At 41.2% G+C, this 22070-nt stretch overlaps 2 protein-coding genes across 5 annotated transcripts in view; one reads left to right on the top strand and one right to left on the bottom strand.

The window, feature by feature from the left end:
* The window catches only part of lrba (LPS-responsive vesicle trafficking, beach and anchor containing), a 166576-nt gene that overhangs the window by 79924 nt on the left and 64582 nt on the right, over nt 1–22070 (top strand). For 3 of the 4 annotated variants that reach the window (XM_017035168.2, XM_025058739.1, XM_008316699.3), the window contains 4 exons: nt 8238–8362; nt 8674–8688; nt 13262–13405; nt 15161–15297. In XM_017035168.2, coding sequence (XP_016890657.1) covers nt 8238–8362; nt 8674–8688; nt 13262–13405; nt 15161–15297 — 421 coding nt within the window. The remainder of the gene's footprint in view (nt 1–8237; nt 8363–8673; nt 8689–13261; nt 13406–15160; nt 15298–22070) is intronic. The other variant, XM_017035167.2, reaches the window with a different exon arrangement.
* mab21l2 (mab-21-like 2) lies at nt 16411–19313 on the bottom strand. Its single transcript, XM_008316698.3, has one exon. It carries the CDS (start codon nt 17602–17604, stop codon nt 16525–16527), a length of 1080 nt encoding a protein of 359 aa, XP_008314920.1. The 5' UTR covers nt 17605–19313; the 3' UTR covers nt 16411–16524.

Here is a 22070-nt window from a genome sequence, read left to right as displayed (position 1 = left end):
AATGAAGGCAGCCATCCCAGGAAGACCAATTACCCCACCTTGCCTCATTGCCCTGCTGCTCACCACTCAGTGTGACTCTGTAGCCACTCTCAGATTTATGAGTTTCATATGCCCTTAAGAAAGTATATGGCCTTAGTGGAGCAAGGTCATGATAAAAGGGCGCTGATCAATATCTGAATGAAAAGCCATTTGGGAAGTTTTTAGAGCTGTTTTTCTCCTCCTTTCTCCCCGGACGCAATATCTGCAGAGTATCGATTGTCTGAGGCCAGTAGTTAGTCAAAGGCTATCTCCTTTGACTAACCCCTTTGCAGCGTGTCACCCCCCCTCAGCCCCTCCGCCCAACCCACCTCCTTCCTTGTGATAGATTGGTATGCCTCTAGCCACTGTAATTACACCGTGGGACCAGCAGGCCATTTATTTTGATACTTTCACCATTTGCCCAAAAGATCACCTTTATCTCTGGGATCCAGCTCTTTCTCATGCAACTAAAGCAGAAAAAAAAGGAAACATAAAACACCTGCGTCCTCCTTGGTGAATTCCTCCTATCTTTCATTTTTATTTTTGTCGCACATTCACTTCCCGATACGATTTGTTTTTCTTCAAGTTCAGGTTCATCTTAGAGCAGACCAGAGTGGTTCAATGGCCCACGTTTTTGATCTCAAGAACTGATTTTTCTAAATAATAAAAAAAAAAAGTAGCTTCAGATAAGTATCTTTATATACTGAATATATATAAAAAATGAATTAAAAGGTGTTAGTGTTTTATCAGGCAGTGACAAACAAAAAGCTAGGAAATGATGTTATAATCAGTTTTGTTGCAATAATTAAGAAATCTAAAGATCAATCAATAATTCACATCCATGAACTTCATAGAAATTAATTGGATGTAGTAGATTGTTGATTATATATCCTTACCAACAGTAGGTGGCGGTACTGTGACCACAGGGATGCACAGCTTCCCTGAAACTCAAGAGTACTGTGACCACATGGATGCACAGCTTCCCTGAAACTCAAGAAAAGTATTATACTAACCCTAACCCTAACCCAAATACTCAGTATTTGAAGTGAGGAGGTAGAGATTAAAATATATACAAGAAAATATCATCATCAGATTTTTCCTTTAAACAGTAAACACTGACCATTTCTTTCAGTTTTTTTCTTCAGCCATTTTGTTTTAGGTTTTAGTTTATATGACGAGGTTATCAGATCTTAGCTCGTGGGACTCGTGTTCATACAGTTTTCTCATTCACTTCGTGTTCCGGCGTCTGTGTCTTTCACAGACATCGGTCTGTGCTGTAGGTGCTGAATAATGGGCAGAGCAGAATAATGAAGTGAACAGATGAGAAGCTCATGAATGAGAAGAATAGCAAAACGGAAGGAGAGCGCTGAGTGTGCGTTCTTGTATCTGTGTGAAATAGGACACAGTTGTGAAAAAAATACATGAATGTTTTGTTTCACCTCAGAAATAGTCGTTTTATTTGGAAATGTATAGTTTTAGATTCTTTTTTTGTTTGTTTGTTTGTTGTTTTCTCAGGCCTGAAGTTTGACACTGTGGTCCATTGTTTGTGTTTTTTCCAAAATACAACACCCTCGGTTTACGACCTTGACTTTTTCTGTTATTTTTCCGCCTCTGTTGGAAACGTGGGCTTCGAGTTGAGATTTGTCATAGCATTCAAGATCAGTTCTGAAAGCTAGAGGTCAGGAGATTATTACAATGGGCCAGTAATGGCAGAATTATGCAACCCCGGTCCAGTGGATGCCCTCATTACCCAGCAGCAGTGGTGATAAATGGCCGTAAATGCATGTTGTCAAAATCAGAGGAGAAATGTTTCTCTTCATCAGAAATACAGATGGTACCACTTCAGCTGCTGCTGCTGCTGCAGTGGAAGTATGTGTACGCTATTTATTATGTCTGATGCTCAGATAGTATTCATGAGGTAAACACTGCGGCCTGTTTTTAAGATAAATAAAAAAGAAATAACAATTGTCTCATTGCACCGAGGAGAAGCCTTTTTTTATTTACAGCCGCACTAAACACAGCACGTCATGTCGCATGAAACGTGATATAATCAGTGTGTAACCGTCTGGCTCATTGACGGTGGATTTACACTGAGTGTAATTGCTGCTAATTGGGAGCTCAGTACGAAGCTGCCGGTAATTGAGGCTGGATTTGCATTATTTCATTTGGCTTCACTGCGTCGTAGGGACCCTGAAGCCTTCTGCCCCCCCACCCATGGGAGCACTTTGATCCTGACTAGCTGCTGATGTTACACAGATACAGTGTCGCACGCCCTTGTTTTCAGAGTGCCTGCTGAATGGCTCGGCTTTAATTGGAGTTAATTGGGAGGAGTGGTTGGTGCTTATGTTGTGGTTAATGCGAGCGCGGGCGTTTGTGCGTGTCGGCAAGGAAAAGACGAGTGGATGATGAGCGGCGGATAAACCCGGCAGATATTTGAATTTTCTGTCTGGTGTGAAAGACGTGATTTATTTCTTTTGTCCTCCGTGTTTTGACTTCTAGAAAACACTCGGACGGTTTCACAGGCGGCGTCAGGTGTTTACATACATGTGAAAGATCTAGACAAATGAAAGCGGTTGATCCTGTGATTAATACAGTAGTAAAGGTGGAGATATTTATATGCGCTCTGCCGTTTCAGATGAAAATGTTGACGCGTGACCCCAGCATTACCTCTGGTGAATTAACATGCACACATGTAGATGGTCGCCACCCTGGCCTCATTGCGGAGAGCGAAGGATAGGCATTAATGCACATATAGAAAATCATTTCGCCGGGACTTAATCATGCCACACCGTTTCAGCGGTAGGGTGTTTGGTCCTGTTTCAATTTAATTTGAGTGTGGAGATACCAAGGAGGCGATCGCTGCCACCGTTTGACAAAGAGCCGCGGCTCCAGCATCCAGTCCTCCACATGACAAATCCTCAATCTACGGCTGCTCTCCCGTTTCTTCTAAACACATGGTTTATGCAAATCAAAGCAAAATGATCTCGGGGATAGCGGCAATGTTTGAGCAATTTGAGGCCTGCCAATGGAAACTGGCATTAATATAAAATAGGCAAGAGGAGAAATCTCTTCTGCATATGCAGCTCTCATTGGCTGTGCCCACATTAATTTGGCCCAAAGGTTATGAATGACTGTTTGTGCCAAAGTGCAGCCGCTTGTGGTGATATATGAAAGCACATTCACTCTGCACGTCGTGGTGACTGTGATAAAGGTCGTGTTGTCATTTACATATTATCACAGGCTTTGAAGATGAACCCCCGCCACACATTAGTGTTTTCACTCTCACATGTACTGGACCAAAATCAGATTAAAATCTTGTTTGTTTTTCTTACATACCTCTCCTAAAAAGTCCTACCTGTCTGCTCAACTTTTCTCTGTAATCAAGTTTTTTTAAGCCTCTTCCACCAAAAAAACCTTTTCATATCAGGGCTAAACATTTTTTTAAACAATTCTGTCTGACTCATATTAATGAATGGCCGTCATTTTTCCGTTTCATAAAATATACCGTTGCTGTGCGTGTTTTTTTTTTTTTTTTTTTCCCAAAGCTTTTACCATCAAACTTTCAGCAGCAGCAGACGTGATCTATCATTCTCATTACCAAACCGGACGTTTGGGAATGATAAGCAGCAACACTGGTCATCATACAGAACTATTTACAAAACCCACTTATCTCAATAGAAGCTGATGATTAATAGATGTGACTGACTTTATTTCAGCGTTTCCTAAAGAGATAGTTCAGGTCTTTTGAAGCGTGGCCGTCGAAGATTAGACATTATCAACACGGGCTGCACGTGTCTGCAGCTTTGGACTTGGTGTCTGGTAACAGTGCATTCACTCTCACTGATAACATGGCTGAGAGTGGGGGGGGGACGACAAAAACATTTGCATCAAATTATACTTTCTGAAAAGGTTCAACAGTGAAGTTTGCGTTCAAACGTTCACTCTTAACGCCAAGAGAAAATCGTTCAAAACATGGATTTAAAATCAGGGCGTGATGTGATTTCTGACACTTACTCCACAGAGGCTGTTTGCTCTTTATCCCTGTGAGAGTTAATCAGTGCGAGAGTCTCCTCCCGGTGACGGTGGGGAAGTTGTTTTGCATTTCTAACTCCTGTCTCTCTTCTAAAGTGACTCAGGATAATGATAGTGAGCTGCTGCTGCTGCTTCAACAAAGACGGCACATTATCAGTACAATTACCAGGCCAGGCAACGGCCAATACAGTCAAAGGTGGTCTGGGTGAAGTCGGGGCAAAATTGATCTCCCCCGACAACCGAGGTGCAGCAGCCTGTAATAAAACATATAAAAAATGTAAGGCATTTTAAAAATAATTAAATATTGAAATAACATGTTTGCATGAGCACCAGCTGTAATATGAAGCTAGTATTGAAATAACACATTGGCATGAGCACCGGCTGTAATATGGAGCTATATATATATATATGTGTGTGTGTATGTATATATGTATGTATGTATATATGTATGTATATATGTATATGTGTGTATATATATATATAATTTATCATACACACACATATTCATACATATATGTATATATGTTTATATATAACATTTTACATACACACATGTATACACATATATGTATATATATATGTATGAAATATATGTATGAAAACACTATTAGGAGTTATCCCTAAGCCAGCTCTTGTTATTAACTCTCAATATATATGTGACATATATTTTTGTTTACCTTACAAACACAGAGCTGGCATCATCTCAGACACCAAGTGTCATTAATGTAAGTGAATAAGTCAGTGTATCATCTGAGGTCCTCAGTGACACAGCAGTCCTACAGTGTGTTTGATGGTTCGTGTTGTGTTCATAAAACCAAACACACAACCGTTTGGTTTTTTTTCTGAGCTTATTTGGCACCAATTTTTTCTGAGCGTATTTGGCACCAACAGCATCGGGGCCACATAAAAGGAGAAACCTGAGCTTACTCATCATCAAATGTACAACCGAGGAGACCAGAGAAGCTTCCAGAAGATGTAAAAAAAAAAAAAAAAAAATCTTTACTACCTCACATAAAACTCTTCAGTACTGGGTTACATCAGTAGCCAATGTGGTCTAGATTAGCCCAGACCTGGTATGGAAACATTTTCCTGCACACACACACAGTAGAGCCTCAGGTAGGTCTTTTAAAGCTTGATGTGTTTTAAAGTACACACACACACACACACACCGCCAGTTTCTCAGTGTGTGTGTGTCTCTCACTCAGTCGGTTCAGACAACAGTCACTTCAGGCCTAACGAGTCAGCCTCCACGACACCTTTTATGACCGAACTAATTACTAATTACACAAGTGGTTGACGTGAGCCGGCGCACAACACTGGCCTTTTGTTATTTTAATTGTTGTTATTTTGAAGAATGGCACTTCAGTAAATTGTGCCTGGGATGCCCTGGGAGGATGGATGAGCCCTGAATAATTTATCATCTTTGTGGAAACACACTCAGCGTACAGATGGGGGGCGGGGGAGTGGTGTAGTGAGAGTGTGTGTGTGTGTGGGGGGGGGTTGTTGCAAAGCGCCGCACATCTCCATTCTTGTTACGACTGCGGTCTCATCAGGGATTGATGATGAGGTATCTTTCATCGTCCGACCACATTTTGTTGCACCCCGTCATTAGGGGGCTTCCATCGCCTTGTCCGTGGCACGCTGGATGAAGGTGACTGGCAGGGCTGCCCCCCCCCTTACTCTCTTTCCATGCTGTGACTAATTACACCAGCCAATGGCTCCCCTCCTGATGGATTAATGTGTACGGAGTGAATGGGATACGACGACACCTCCCCGTCTCCCCCTCTCTTTCATGGGATCAGCGACGAGCGCATCCTGGATCAGAGCTGTGCGCCGTGCACGGCCGTGATAATTATTTTCATAGATGAATACCATCGCAGGCAGGATGATGAAGTGGCCATTTGCGCTGGGAGACTATCACATGCAAACACAGAGCGGGGTCTTTGTCGGGGGTGTGAAATCTGGTCCTGCACAGACCTGGATCCCCTTCATCTTTTCTGACGTCTGCGCTCGCACACGTCCTCATGCAAGATCTCCAATATTTATTTCATGTCCAAGTTCCTGTGGCCACGTGAATGTTCACAGAACTTAAACCCAAACATATTAAATATGAAAAGTCTTGGAACATGACACAGTGTCAGACCTGTCTTTGTCTAAGTTATTTATTTGTTATTATTATTATGTATTTTGACAGTTTCTCCTAGGTTAGTATCACTATATCAAATACATGAGTTTTACATTTCAATTTTTGCTTCATGTTTCTGCAGTACCTTTATTCTATTCTGTCTTCTTTTGCTCTGCACATCAGCCTATTATTTAATATTTGCCTAATATTTGTGAGGATATTTATGGCACATATCTAAGTCAGCTGCAGATGCATCCAGAAGCAGAAACTCTTCTGTGTAAATGTTGTAAAATAGTTCCTGTACTATTTCACAAATTCAGTTTCAATTTCATTATTTGTCACGTTACTAGTGGTTGAATATTTATGCACCAGATCATACAATAACTCTCTTCTAACCATCTGAAAGTTAAATCGTTAATTGACCTTTTTATCTATTTCATTGCATCATCCACCATACCACAATGATCATCAACCCGTGGCTCGCAGGCCTAATATGGCCCGCCAAACTGTCCAATCCGGCCTGCAACAGGATTCCAAAATTGTGTGGATCATTTACGTCTCTATTTACATTCTTTTAGACTCAGTGCTGAGTCCCGGCCTTAATGAGCCCCTGTTACTGTTGCCTAATTATAGCCTGATCCTAATTGATGTGATATTCAGGATGAAATAATCATAGTTTTTCTCAGTCAGATTGACTGGATGGACGTGCTCTTGGAGTTGTGTTTGTTTACTTGTTTAAAGCCCCTCTCCCTCCTGGAGGCCCCTGTGTGTGTGATCGTTGGTGTTGAACTGAAGATTTGTGAGGAGCCCCCGGCCGGGGCAGCGTTCAAGAGCTGAGCATGTAAAGTGTTCTGGGCTACTCCCGTCACAGTGTATGCAACTAAACCCATAAACAGCGTCTCACGACACCTTAACAGGAGTCACTGCTGCCACTCGCGAACCACAGTTTTGCTTTGGCGGTTAAAGACCTCTATTACTCCAGTACTTTACATTTACAAATATGACCCTTTTACTTATTTGCTTTTGCACGTTTCAAATCTTGCATTTAAATGACACAGAGGAGACGTTAGAGAGAGTGGGTTGTGGTCGGTTTTGAAGTATTTTCTTCTTTGACCTTACAGCGTGATGTTCAGACTCTCTAAGTGTTTTTTCTCACGAAAAGATTAAGAAAAAAAAAGTTGCGTGTTTCTTCGACTTCATGCTCCACTGCCCGACTTTTGTCTCACCATGAGGAACCATGTGCTTGTTGTTCCTCCCTCCCCACCTGAGCTGTTAATCACTAACACATGGCCTGATTTTACTTTGTGACAAGTAACAGGTTTGTGGTAATGTTGAGTATAAATTAAAATACTTTTCAAATATGTAAATGAAGGAATTTGGTGCCGTAATGAGGCGGTTTTCGAGCCAAGGGTAATGAATATTTTAGTCAAGAGCTTTGATTTTCGTGAAATCATTTATCAAAACAAAAAGAAAAGAAGAAAAATCACAGCGATATTTTACTGCAGTGCGAACTACAGAGCTGGGAATCTCGTATTTAATGTTAACACGTGGGCTGCAAATTGGTGAGGAAAACAGTCACCACAGGACGTTGATTAATATTGGTAAGGCTATCTCTGCCCCCTCTGCTGTGTTGGTAATGGTCTTCTTGTCCTGCCCACCGCCAGCTCTGACAGGAGGATTCCTGCTAGGCCTGAAATGAGCCCAGAATGGAAGCACGTGCCTCAAAAGTGTGTGGAAAACGATCACACTGTTGTTTGCTCATTCTTCAGTGATGGCGCTCAGTTTTCAGTTTCACCCTACCAGGAGAGAGGGGGGGGGAGTAAAAACTACTCAAAGGAACACCTAAACCTTGTGGCTGTGTCAAGACTTTGATTCACTAATTCTGGATCTTAAATTGTGTACAAATAAAACTTTCCGAGAAATTTGAGGGTTAAAAGAAAAAAAAAACAACCCAACAATGCTGGCTTTATGCATGCCTGCTCGGACCAAGTGCTAATGCTGGGCTGGTATACCATGCTGGCTGGTAATTGCTAACACATGTGCTACTTCTGTCTCGTTGCAGCCGGCCGAGGGAGTTCTGGCGCCTGGACTACTGGGAGGACGATTTAAGGCGGCGACGTCGCTTCATCAGGAACCCCTTTGGATCTGCTCACTCAGAGGCGACGCTCAAAGCTGCAGCTGAACATGGTCAGTACCACAGAGTCCACTCACGCACCCCCGCCCCCCCACCACCACCACGACCACACTGCCCTGGTGTTAGCTGTCTCGTTTCTGAATCCTACTCGGTGTTAGCAGCAGATACAGGCCCGTAAAATTAGTCCTTCTGTTGCAATAAAATATTTACTATGTCGCGAGACACAATAAAAATTGTAAAAATTTCACACAGGTAATTTCAAACCTAGACTCGTATTGTGCTACGGTGAGGTGTTAAACTGTACATGTGAAGGAAGTGAAGTTGCAACTGAAGAGCTGTTTGTTTTTCTTCTATTGCATTACAGTGGCTGATGTCAATGGTAAGTAGAAATATCCTTATTATCTACAGTAATATACATGATAAACAACACAAAAAAAACAGGGAAAAAAAAACAAGATTTTCCAGATTAATATATTTTTTATTATTATAGAACAAGAGTCAAACTCACTTTGGTTCATGGGCCACATACAACCTAATTAGATGTCAAGTGGGCAGGACCAGTACAATAACACCGTATATGTTTATAAATTACAATAACGCCATGTTTTTAGATATTAGATATATGTTATTATTTATTTATTTATATCTCATGAAATAATCATATAATTTTACAAAACATCCTGAATTTGAAGTATTTCTTTTTTTCAAAATTCATCAAGTGGGCCAGATTGAACACCCTAGTGGGCAGGTTTTGGTCCACAGGCTGTATGTTTGACACCCCTGTTGTAGAATATACACAGAACCTTTAGATAAAATATTGCATGATTAATTCCTCCACGAAGTCTACGTTTATGGAATGACCAGGAATAGTATTAAAAAATGTGGTCGTTTTTTTTTTTTTCACAAACTTTTACACGACAAACTTTTGACACGACAGGTGCAGATTTTGAATAAAACATTGACTGAGAATAATGTAAAACTCTTAGCTGCCATTTTAAATGCCAAAGTCAAGGTGAAATACTGCATGAAATACTGTACATCTCTGCACTGACACAACAAGTTGTTTATCTGTGGTGTGAGTTCTGCAGATAGTTGGCAACAACACCCGTGTGTTGACCACCATCGAGGGTCAGAACTAACCCACCCGTCCGTTTATGTTTCCCATGAGTCAGCCATGTCTCACCAGAAATGTTCCAAAAATGCAGCGTCTACTTAAACCTTCTCCTGAACATCATTCTTAAAGACGAAGGCAGGTGTGACGGGAGCCAATAGGAATGTGTTTTAGAGTGTTGAGGATCTGTGGCTCCTGACTGATGCTCTGCTGACTGCAGTCGGTCCAGCTGATCCTGCTACAAGCCACGCTCTGAAATGTTGCTTTGTTTCCGCCTTCATTTCTTCTTGTTTTCCTCTCACCACGGTCACGCCATCGAGGAGACGTATCATGTATTTTTCCTGTCAAATTGTATTTTTTTTAACGCGCGTCGCGACAGATCTTTGAGATGGTTTTCCAGGAAATGTGTGAAACTCAATTTTATGCTAAACTCTTAAATCCTACGCGTTGCATATATTCATCATGAGGGGAAAAGAGAGCGAGGGAGAAAAAGAAAGAGAGAGAGTAAAAAAAAAAAAAAAATCCTGAAAACAACATGGGGTTTCAAAGTCAAGTCAGTGTAAAAATAGCCAGGAGCCAGTTGCGGCCAGAGTAGGCTACCTCAAGAGAGTGTACTGCCTGGCTGAAATATGGGAATATATCATTAAAATAACTCTCTGACATTGAGGCCTGACGGCATCCATTTTCTGATGTAACCTTTAGTCTTGTTTTAGTCGACCCGACATTTGTTGCGGAAGTGCAGCTCAGGATGAGAAGGCAGGAGTGAGTTTTCCAGCAGAGCACAAAGGTCATATCTGGCTGTAATTATATTCATCAGAGGCAGAGGAGGAACGCAGCCTCGCGCCTTGACTAAATATTTAGTATACGATCAAGCCCGAATTTGGTCCAATTTTCTAGCTACCTGTCTCATCATTTTAACTACTACTCCCATTTAATCCTAATGAACGGAAAATATTTAGCATAAATGTTTGGAGATGTATTTTAATAAGGTGGTGTTTTTCCTAACGTTAAAGGCAGAAAATGCACTAACGCCGGAGGAAAAATGTTCAACTCCTGCATTAAGGATGAGGACAACTGTTATCATTCATACGCTGCCAGGATGATTTTCGCAGCAGCAGCAGCAGCAGGGGCTGCTGGGTAGGCTTCAGTAGGCTGTTTTGTATTTATGGCTGGAAAGAACCATCTTTTCTGGGGATTGATTCTGTCTGGTCCGGGGACGCGTGTACCAGAGGTGGCAGAGTAAATACCACAAGACTAATGTCTCTGTTCTGGTAATCAATACTCGCCTCATGACCGCACTCCTGGCTACGCTCCCGTTAAAAACAAATTTGTTAATTTTGACAATTTAATTGCTTTAACCATGCACGTCTAGAGTTGTATAAGCAGGTAGTTGAGGCTCTGAGTCGGGAAATGGGGTCCTGGAAAAAAAGCCAACCTGTTGGGATTTATGCACATTTCTGCTCCCTGTGTGATGACTAATGAGGTTGAAGAGCTGAGGTATAAATATATATATATATATATATTGAACAATCTTAGTAAAGAGATTCTGCAGGGTTAGCGTTTTTATTCGACATTGCCCATTTTAAGTGCAGGATATATTTAGTTGCAAGATGTGTATTTACGCACACACACTCACTCAAAAACCTCTGTTTTACATATAAATTGCACAAAAATATCAAGTGCAGGAACAAGACGTTTTTTAAGTGAGTCCACGTTTCCTTCCTCATCTGTTTCTGGTGACACAAATATGATAATTTTTTTTTAGCAGACTTATCTTCAGAAGTGAGTCCACGTTTCCTTTATCTGTTTCTGGTGACACAAATATGAGAATTTTTTTTTAGCAGACTTATCTTCAGCGTATGTTCTGCAACGATCGTTCACTGAATGACTGTAAAATAAGTCTTCAGATATTTTTTAAAAATTATAATAAAACACCAAGGAAATTTAAAAAACATTACAAACGGAGACCTTACTGTATAACCTCCTGAATGACAGCAAATCACAGGCACGTGTCGTGGGCACATTGATAATATGCCATATATTATGTCTAATCTTAAAACTTTTTTCCATGCTTTAAACACTAAAAACGAGTCTGTTTATTCTGAAAAGTACCTGCATCATCAACAGATTTTTTTTATTATTATTTTTAGCATCACCAATATTGACCCATTTATTTTTTCATTTTAGCCACACTTACAAACATGCATGTGCTCCAGGCAGCCTGTGTTTCATACAGAGTCCAGAGAAGTGGCCCAGTCATCGGACCATGTTCCAGCCTCTGGGCTCATGTTTGCAGTTTTAGAGACAAAGATGCTGAGCTACGTCTCTGCTTCTTAAGACTCATCTGACGAGTCCCCCTGTCCAGTTGCTTGGTGTGAATACAATAGCATGTGGTATGTATTAGTGGAGCTGGTAGTAATTTCACTGCTGCTAACTAAAGAATCCTCCAGGGAGATTTAATTACAGGAAGACCATTCTAAATATCAGCGAGCCACATATTTTCCACGACAAGAGGTTTTTCTTCTTCAGCTGGGCTTTTCTACCACATTCAAAGATAAAATTAAGCAGTTTAATACGGCCGTGCTTTTTTTTTTTCTAAAGGAAGTGCAATTGATCTTCCCTCAGGTGATCGTGACAATAAATCCACTCGTGGATTCGACGACACACGCAGATAAGAGCTTCAGCTTTCACCTGGGTTGCAGGATTAGAAAACACGGCGTGCACAGAGGGGGTTAAAATCTGTGTCTGGAGAGAAAACATGCCAGCCAGTCGCTGCATCGTGGGTTTTTGGTCTGTGGATCCTCACCATGTTCCACTGGGGAATGCAGAGTTCTGTAAATGTTTGCAGATTACCGTTTTCTCAAATAATCCATTTGGAACCTCAAGCCGTGTTCATTTGAGATGAGGAGGGACAGTGTGTGTGACCCCCCTGCCCCGCCATCCTGTTCACTGCCAGTGTATTTGCATTAGCTCTGTGTGAAACACTCGAAAGAAATGTATTTGTTATGAGATTTATTTATGTCACAGTTTTGTTTGTTTGTCTGCCTGTGTGTAGCTCAGGACAAAAAAACAAAACAAAACAAAAAACGCCCTGCGCTGCACATGAGCTATTGTTTCCTGATGATCTGGGTTTGTTCAGCACTAAACGGCTGCAACTCGGCATTGACTTCATCTGTCCACAAACCAGAGACGTTGAGTTTACTGTCTCAGAGAAGCAGAGCAAACCAGAACGTGTTCACGTCGAGGAATGTGGGTCAGAGGAAACCTGATTTAATTTATCCAAAACAACCGATCACAAATCAATACATTCTTTTATTAGTTCAGTGTTTGGTTTAGTTGTTTTTTTGGCTGGCGTTATGTATTTTTTTTAACTCAGGATAATTGTAGGCAAACCAGAAATGTTACAAATAATAAGAGAGCAGTGCATGTAAATAATTTAGCAAAATCAGTAAATAAAATAAATATTTGAATATATTGTATAAATATCAAGGTGTGAATGTTGGATAATTTGGCTTGGATTTGGAGGAGAGTGTATTTTTTATTATTAGACTTTTTTTTTCTACAACACCAAAATAATATAAATAAAACTACATAAGTTTTATTTTATTCATGACATCACCAATTATTGTAAAATGTTTCACTTTTATGGTTTAATACGACTGACAAAAATGATCAATGTATTGAAATCCTTGGCACATTTTTAAAAATGCAAAAAAAAAAAAGTCATTTCTAAAAATTAAATAACTGACAAAAATAATCTCTCAACGTCTTGAAATCCTTGACACATTTTAAAAAAAAGTCATTTCTAAAAATTAAATAAAACCAAACTTTTTACCTGCAGCGTCCGAGGAGGATATTCTCAAAGGCCAGCAGTCCATCAGGAGTCACGCTCTGGGCAATCAGAACTCAGAGAGTGACTCACTGCTGGACGGAGACGATGACACTCTGTCCAGCCTGGAGGAGAAGGACCTGGAGAACTTGACAGGTAAGAAAGACCCTCAACCTCTCCCCCACTCCCATGTCTGTGGTCCCCCATTCCTGTGACTTTACTTTTTTTTTAAAGTTTTTCCTTTAGTGTTGAAATCTGAAAAAAAAAAAAAAGTTTTTCCTTTAGTGTTGAAATCTGTGTTGTTGTTGGTCGTGGATTTGAATGTGTTTTTGTTTGTTAAAATAATCAGTAAACCAGGACTGAGGTGACTGTGCATCTTCCCTGTCTGTGTGACGTCTGTTGAAGAGGCACCGTCTCCAGTCACTGCTGCACGGTCATGCGCACAGGCCTCCGCAGAAACTCTGTGTAAACACTTCCTAAATTCTGCAGACTTTATACAGCCCACCGTAAAATTAGACTAAATTATCTGATTTATAGCAAAAAATAAAATAAAAGTCGAAAATATAAATGTCATTATTGTAAAAAACCCACCAACTCCTCCTTTTCTATGTCCCCACACAAAACATCATTCACTCAGCCTAAGGCGCTGAGGATGAATTTTCCTTTAGCGTTTCTGGTTTTTTTTTTTAATCCACATAATTAAATATTATAAAGTCAGCTAATCGGATTGCAGCATAATCCGCCATTTTTTTTCATGTGCAGTGACAGTAAAGCTGCCTTTAATGGGGCTCACGCTATCTCGCCGTGCACGGTGGAGGACAGCGGGATTAAACGCTGGATGCTGTCTGGAGTGACGCGTCACACTGAGGGAATTGTGTGGATGGAGGCTGTGTATGTGTGTGTGTGCGCGCGCGCCCGTGTGCGCGTGCATGAGAGGAGGTGTTCGGCTCCTCTTCCCTAAGCAGCTGGCTGTCTGTACTTCAGGTGGAGAGACTTAATTGAGTGTCTTCTGAGTGAAGGGAGCATAAAAAGGAAAAAAATGTTATTTCAGCGCAGTGATAACATGTCAGCTCTCGCTGGAACGAGCAAATGTGGATATATATATGTGCATATATATTCATATATATATTTTCATATATGTGTGTATATATTTACATATATATGTGTGTGTCTATATATATATATTTATATATGTACATGTAGCACAGACACGACGAGAGAGAGAGAGAGAGAGTCGGCGCTCTGGGAAATCAGAGCCGGGGCTTCGAGCCCTCCTCTCTGCTCGGCGCACATCTGCAAATACAATGGCTGAGCCCGGCACAGCTTCCACCCACTGCTCCCCTGAGTCGGCTGCTGTCTTTGTCACACAGTGGCATAAATTAAGATTGATGAAGGATTAAACAGAGCTTCACCCTGAAGACCGCAATCAATGGCGCTCTCCCCACATGCGCACTGTGGATTTTTGACAATTAGAGCTCGAAGTCGGTGCCGAGTTTTATTAAAGTTATTGTGTGTAGTGTCCGCAGTCTGGAGGTGTGACCGAAACACACTGCTGGGAAGTTAGAGTTGATTTGACTTCAAATAAAGACGGGTTTGATTTTAAAAAAGAAAAGAAAATGTATGTAAAAATATGTTCCCGATGAAAAACAAATTGCGCATTTTTAATGCACTTTTGTGATTAACTTTTAACTGACTGTGTGTGTTTTACTCCTCAATAACATCCACACTATAAACATTCCCCAAATGAAGTTTTTTTTAAAACTTGTCCTCAACTTATACTGACTCTCAGATTATAATTCTTCATTTTTAAAAACATTTTTGTCAACAAACAAACATCGAGGCCACGGTGCCTGCTGTTGTTGTGTTGTTGTGTAGTGTAGTGTAGTGACCGTCCTCCCGTGTCTCCTCCAGGCCCAGTCAACGTGAGCACCAGCGCTCACATGGTGTCTCCGGCCGTGGTGGTGAAGGGAACCCTGTCCATCACCTCCTCTGAGCTCTACTTCGAGGTGGACGAGGAGGACCCGGGCTTCAAGGCCATCGACCCAAAGGTAGGAGCCTCGATCACTCACTCGATCCCCAAAAATGGGGCAAATGAATGAATGAATGAGCCGTGGCTGATGTGGAGGGCTTTAAAAACGTGTGTTTTAAAAAAAATATTACGTATCAGTAAGTTGGTTTTCTTTTGGGGGTTTCTTTTCCTGACGCAGTGTTTTGTCAGACTTTTAGGATTTTAAAGTATGTTTTGTTATATTTAGTTTTGAGCGGATTTTAAATGAATATTTTCGAAAATAAATTTAGCAACACAAAAATACAACTTATTTAACTTAAATTAATACCATATTTTGTTTTATTTTTCTTATTAACTTATTTTATTTTACGAAAATAAGCAACGTCAACGTAAGGTATTTTTTACTTTTTAAGGTGCAGAAAGTTTTTGTTCAATTTAAAAAAAAATTCTCCCATGACTGCAGACCTGTGGATGATTTTAATGTTCATTTTGTCTTGGTATTGTTATGGATCTGAGCTTCTTATATTTGTTTTAAAGTTTAAAACATTTCGACACTTTGAGTCAGCTGAACTTTTAGCAACAGGCCTTACAGAAATAGGCCTGTATTTAAACACGACTTATTTTATTTTTATTTCTAGATTTTATTACTGTAAAAACAATTTTTAAAAACGACCTGAAACAACGGTGGAAGTCCGATTGGAATTTTAGGATTGTCTCTTTACTGTCCTCTTCTCAGCTCTCCTGTTATAGGATTATTATTTTTTTACTTTTAAAAAAAAGCAACAATTACACCAATAAAACCCTGTCACCTCAGCTGTCAACAGACGTCAAGACACGAGCTCGTGTTGTAAGTTAATTTGCAACATTTTATTATCATTTCATTTTTTTTAAAGTCACATAATGAAAAAAATTGAACTTGGCACGCTACACTTCTTTTTCTGTCACTTCTCGCGTCTTTTTGTGCATATATTTAAATAAGAGTCTCTTCACTTTGTGAAAACGTTTAAAGAAAGACAACTAAAGATGAATACATTTATCTGAAAAAATGTACCTTCACTTTCTCTCTCTGGCAGTGGCCCAAATGCTCCATTTTGTCTAGTTTTCTCTCTGCGTTTTTGTTGTTTGTTTTTTTTTCTTTCTTTTTTTAATTTCACTGTTTCTGTTTTCTTCACATTGCAAGGAGGATCGACTTTGTCCTTCTCTGAAGTTTTTATCCCAGTAAAGTCTGTCGGGGATCATTCGGGTTTTTTGTTTTTTTGTTTTTTGTTTATAATTTGTCCAAACTTTTGGCATTGGTGAGGATTTCTCTCGCTAGTCTCCATGTCTGCTTAGCTGCAGCCTCCAGGGCCGAGTGAGGCTTTCCCTGAAACAAGTCCAAGTTTGGCAAGAAGTAGTGGGGACATCTGCGGCACTGCAGGCAGGATATGAGCTGCAGCAGGATGCCGTTCAGTCGGTCTCCGAGGCAAGACTCGTCCCAGTCGGTCTCCCGCGGGTGTTTCTCGCACTCGTACAGCAGCAGGGTTTTCATGTGGTAGTTGTGCAGCGGCTGCCCCGGCAGCTCCAGATGTCGGTCCCTCAGAGTCTTGAGCACCGACAGACACTTCTTCCTGCAGCCGCCCATCAGCAGCCTGTTCTCGGCCTCGCTGAACTGCAGCACCCAGGCGTCGCTCTCTGCGGAACTCTGCTTCCCCGTCAACGAGTAGCACTCTTTGGAGAGCAGGTTGAAGCCTTCAGCTTTCACCTCTGCCACCCGGTTAGGACCAGGCCACGGGATGTGGGGCATGGGCCACTGGGCTGCACTCCTGGGCCAGATCCCGGTGCACTTGAAGGCGGGCGTGATCTGCACCACGTACCTCTCCCTGATCCGCAGTTTGACCTCACTTGTGTCCGCCACCATCTTTACCACTTCCCGGTAGCTGCATTTGTCCACGGCTTGAGCCACCAGAGTCTGAAACCTGGAGCGGATCTTCCTGGCCGACAGGTACCCGGAGGCGGTGATGAACTCTACCCATAAGGACATGCTCCTTTTACGGCCGTCACTGAGCTTCAGCACCGCACAGCCCGGCAGGGAGCCGTCGTCCACAAAGTTGAAGACTCCCATTTGGTTGAGGTACAGCACCACCTCGAACTCGTTCGGAGAGATGACCTCCATCCCTTCGTAACGCGCGTCGATCTCACTGAGGGAGCTGATGAAGCGGGGCTCCTGCACCTCCACCTCCTTCAGGACATCCGACACCACTTTACAAACCTCTCTAATGGTCTTCGCAATGGCCGCTTTGCGAGCTTGGCATCTCTCGTTGTAGTATTTGTTGAGCTGGTACACCAGCTTCGCCTGCGTCGCGATCATGTTGGGGCACAGGTCCGGGCTGTACACCGGAGAGTCGCAGTAGGTTGACGGATCCAATGCTTACCGGTTAAGCCAGAGGCAAATGCTCCCCCTTGCAGGAAAAAAAAATAGTCAAATCAAAGTTTTTCTCTCTTTCTATTTTTTTTCTTCCTTTTTTTTGCAATTGGGGCGGATGGACGTCAGTGTGAGGAGGAGGAAGCGGATAGAGATGCAATGCAATAGCAGGAGCTGGGTATCAGTCCATTTGAGCTTCTCCAGCCAGATGAGGAAGAATCATATTCGGGTTCTGGCTCGTCATTCGTTGTGCCGGTCTGTAGAGACTACAACACCAGTCTGTGACCACTCATCTCTCCTCCAACTCCTCTTCTGTGCTCCGTGGCCCGGCTCACTTTCGTCCACACTCAGCTGTGAGCTGGACTTGGTGTAGTTTATGAATGGTTCCTGTAGGAAGAGTGAAAGTGGGTCGGGCTTGTCCTCCTGCAATCATGTGCAGAGCTGTCAGTGCAGGCAGCCAATCAGAGCCGCGGCATTTCGGCACAATCTCCAAGTCGGTGCAACGCAGCAGCAGCAGCAGCGTCTGTGACCGGAGCTGTCCACTGATCCGAGGTCCACCAAACGAAAAAACCTTCAGGTTTATACCAGCAAACGCCGTCGTATAGTCCGTGTTTACCATCAGTTAAATGGTTGTTTTTCTTCTCCCCCTCCGTACACAGCGCTGCTGCTTTAGCTCCAGGATTAGGATTGTAGACACAGTGAGTCACACATTTTAACTTCAGTGCTGCCTGTTTTCTGCAAACAAATTTTAACGATTCAGAAATAAACCAAACGTTTGTCCCTGTGGTTTTTTTAAAAACAATGAGTAAATTTAGTATCTCCCCCTCTGCCGTACCCCCTTTTTTTATTTACCAGTTTAATTCCTTTAATTTACTTTTATGTTAATGTTAATTCTGCTCATTTAAATATTCTCTGCCGTAATTTCGGAGATTTTCTAACATCGTGGCGGCTGGTTTTTAAAATAAAGATTAATTACAAAATAATAATTACCTGATTACAATAACCGATTATTGTATATAAATCAATATAAATTAAAATAAATAAATAACGTTCCCCGCGGCTCCGTTAATCAACCGTTGCGTTTTATTGACGCTCATCAGAAATTCACTTACTTTCACAGAGGGACTGTGAATGCACCTCAGCTCTGTGCTGCTGGAAATAACTGCCAATAATTTTGACCATTTTACTCCCGTCTGCTTCAAACCGAGCTTTAATTGGAGATGTGTAAATGATCACGGAGCCGATATTTTCTCCTGAATCTCAGGATTGACGGAGGATGTTTGTTTGCTTTTATTATTTATTTTTTTTGTGTGTGTTGCCTTCGGCTGTACTCTCTGAAAACACGCGTTAATTTGTCCGTGGTTTTAGCGCCGGGATCCTTGTCCACACACTGAATAATTGAAGCCCAGGTCTCAGGGAGGCAGTAAATGAAGTCTCCGGGTCCCCCGTGAATTTACTTTACTGCACTACAGCAGATATTTCTCCATGTCTCCGAGTAGGATAAAAAAAAAAAAAAAAGAAAAATTACACACACGTGTGCGAAGATCACAGTGGGATCCCGTGAAACATTTCGTCCTTATTTTAAATAATTAATCCAGTCCCATCACACATTCCCGCCGCTGTGGTTAATGGGGTCACGGTCATCAGCCTGTGAAATTGACTTAACTGCACATTTTTGCGACTTTAGAGACTCATAAAAAGGCTGGAAGACTTTGCTGTTTAAGCTAAAACGGTTTTTTTTTTACTCTTAAGGCTTTGTCTTTTAAACCTGCGTCTTACAACATAACAATTGCTCCAAAAAGATATATAATTGTAACAGATACATTTATTTATTTTTTAACTGTTATACCTACATTATATATTTGAATATGTATGTATATATGTGCATTTATATATGTGCGTTCATATATGTATATTTACACATACATATATGTGCACAACTATACATGTATATGTTTACACACATATATTAAATACATAGATTTACATATAAGTTTTAAATATATTTTCATTCTAAAATTTTATTACGAAACATATTGTTTTCAAATCAAATTTTAATCTTTCTTGACTTTAATGATTTCCAGAAACGTTTTTCGTGATATAAGGCTGCCAATGCTGGAAAAAAAAAATCTCAGCAAACATCTCTGAAGAGGCAAGAGTAAGTCTTCCTCCTTTCCTAGTTGCCACATCCCTCTGGACTCCATCAAATAGCCTTTTCCACAAGTGGTGATGAGCCTTTAGGGAGTGTGAAGTAACTCAAGATTAGATAGAATGTAATTACGTGGGAAGGAGCATTTGGTATTTAAAAAAAAACACAGGATGCAAAACACACGTTTACGTGAGATAACAAATGTGATATTTGTTAACGTAGAGCGGCAATAAAGTAAATATTGTTTTATTAAGAGTAAGTCTTTCAAACGCCTAGAACAATAAATTACCTCAAATAATGATGTGAAATGTCACTTCAGCTTATTCCCACCAGAGAAAACATTTGAGGGGAACATTTTGAAGTAACATTTGCGCTTGTGTCATGACATCTGAATTTGATCCTGGAGCTCCTAAATGAACTCACAATGTGCTTTTGGAACCACTTACGACCGTCGGAGAGTCGGCCGCAAGATGAGCAACAGCTGATTTTGGAAAACGCCAAAAAAGTGAACATAAGAAATTTACCATACACAGATGAGAATTAAAAAAATAAATAATTAATGAGGAAACATATCTGTGTGATGATTTCACAGCGACTGCTTAATATCAGGCTCCCCAGTCAAGAGAGATTAATGGACACCACTTGGAGAGTAGTGTCCAAATATTATGAACATCATTCTAAATGTAGCTTAATAAAGTAAATGATAGCAAAAAGTCAGGCTTTTATAAATACATTATGATAAGACCAAATGTTTCTCTGGAAAAATCCTCATTTTTAACACAGTGTATAATCACGCACACACTTGATAGAAATGGTAAAGGTAATTATTTATTTTGGCAACTGATATGGAAATGTCGACGGTGCTAAAAAAAAAACATGACTGACTGATGGCAGAAAATTGTCACAGCACGGCGTCTATAACTTTGTAAGCTTTGTTTTCGTCTTCGTCATCTTTTCATTTTTTTTAATATCAACGTCTGACGTCCAATATACTGTATATCTAATGGCAATGACCAACTGAGTTACTCACTCACTTATTCATACTTCAACGCTTCTTCTCTCCTCTGGCTCCATGTCCTAAAAACATCCAGAATTATCTGTGGTTCCTAAAGAGTGCCCCCCCCTCCCCACCCCCCGGTTTATATTTTACTGCAGAAAAGATCAGGAGCCTGTCAGGGAGCTCTTTGATCTGGGCCTGTGTGATGACTTCACAGTGATCCCTTCATGAGCACAAAACAGTGTCCATGCCTGTTGCAAATCTCTGCCAGCTGATGAGTAACCTCGTTGCATCTTTTTTTTTTTTTTTTCTTTCTTCCCTGGCTCGCTCTTCTCGTGTCCTTGTTCCGTTCCTCCTTTGGGTTGTTCTTTTTTTTCTTCCCCACTGTCTCAGCATAACTCTTCTCTCCCATTTCCATTCCCTGCAGATTACAACAACAACCCCCAGGTGGCTCTGCACGAAGATATTTTTAACTTTCTTTGCATTTTACACCTTTGACCTTTCCACTAATTTCTTTTTGCTACTCTGCGTCATGCAGTCTGAAAACACAGCCACAGCCTCTTCACATGGACTGTACATTTACACCAAAATAACACAGTCATGTTCAGGGTAATACAGTTGTAACATCACTGTGTTCCAAAAAAAAAAATCTGAGAGGTCTCTTCTTTGTGTCTGGCTCACTTATTGTGCTTTGTACTTCTAAGTGAGTGATGTCGGAGGGGGATGTCTGGGGCTTGGCATGGCTCGGTAGTTGCTCTTTTTTCCCCCTTTTTCCTTTTTCTTGAAACATGATAGCTTTAGGAAAAGTAGCTCACCGCCTCTCACTACACACTGACATGCACATGTGCTCATCGGTCGACATCGGCACACATGTGAACTGAGTACCTTTTTGATGCTCTTGTTCACACATTTTCTTGCTGTCTCCCGAAACCGGGATGGACCCAGCTGCTGCCTCCACGCAGGACTCAAAGAAAATCATCGCAGGCAACTAATTGCCTGGCAGGCTGCTGCATCTGCGCGACAGATAGAAGGAGAAGAAGAGATGAAGTCACTGAGCAGATGTGCGTTTGCCTGGGTGTGTGTTTAGGCGAGCCTTCTCTGTGTTTGGCACAGGTCATCAATATTGCATGTGGAGTTATTATTGCTAAGCCACTCTTGGAGACTGCTAATAATACTCCGACGAGGAAGTGAAACAGATGCTATTTTCAGCAGATTGGGTTAAGAAAATTATCCAAACAAAACGTGAATGGAGTTCATTAGTCATTT

Source organism: Cynoglossus semilaevis, chromosome 9, assembly GCF_000523025.1.
Source record: "Cynoglossus semilaevis isolate Cse_v1.0 chromosome 9, Cse_v1.0, whole genome shotgun sequence".
NCBI lineage: Eukaryota > Metazoa > Chordata > Actinopteri > Pleuronectiformes > Cynoglossidae > Cynoglossus > Cynoglossus semilaevis.
This window is presented reverse-complemented; position numbering and strand designations above follow the sequence as displayed.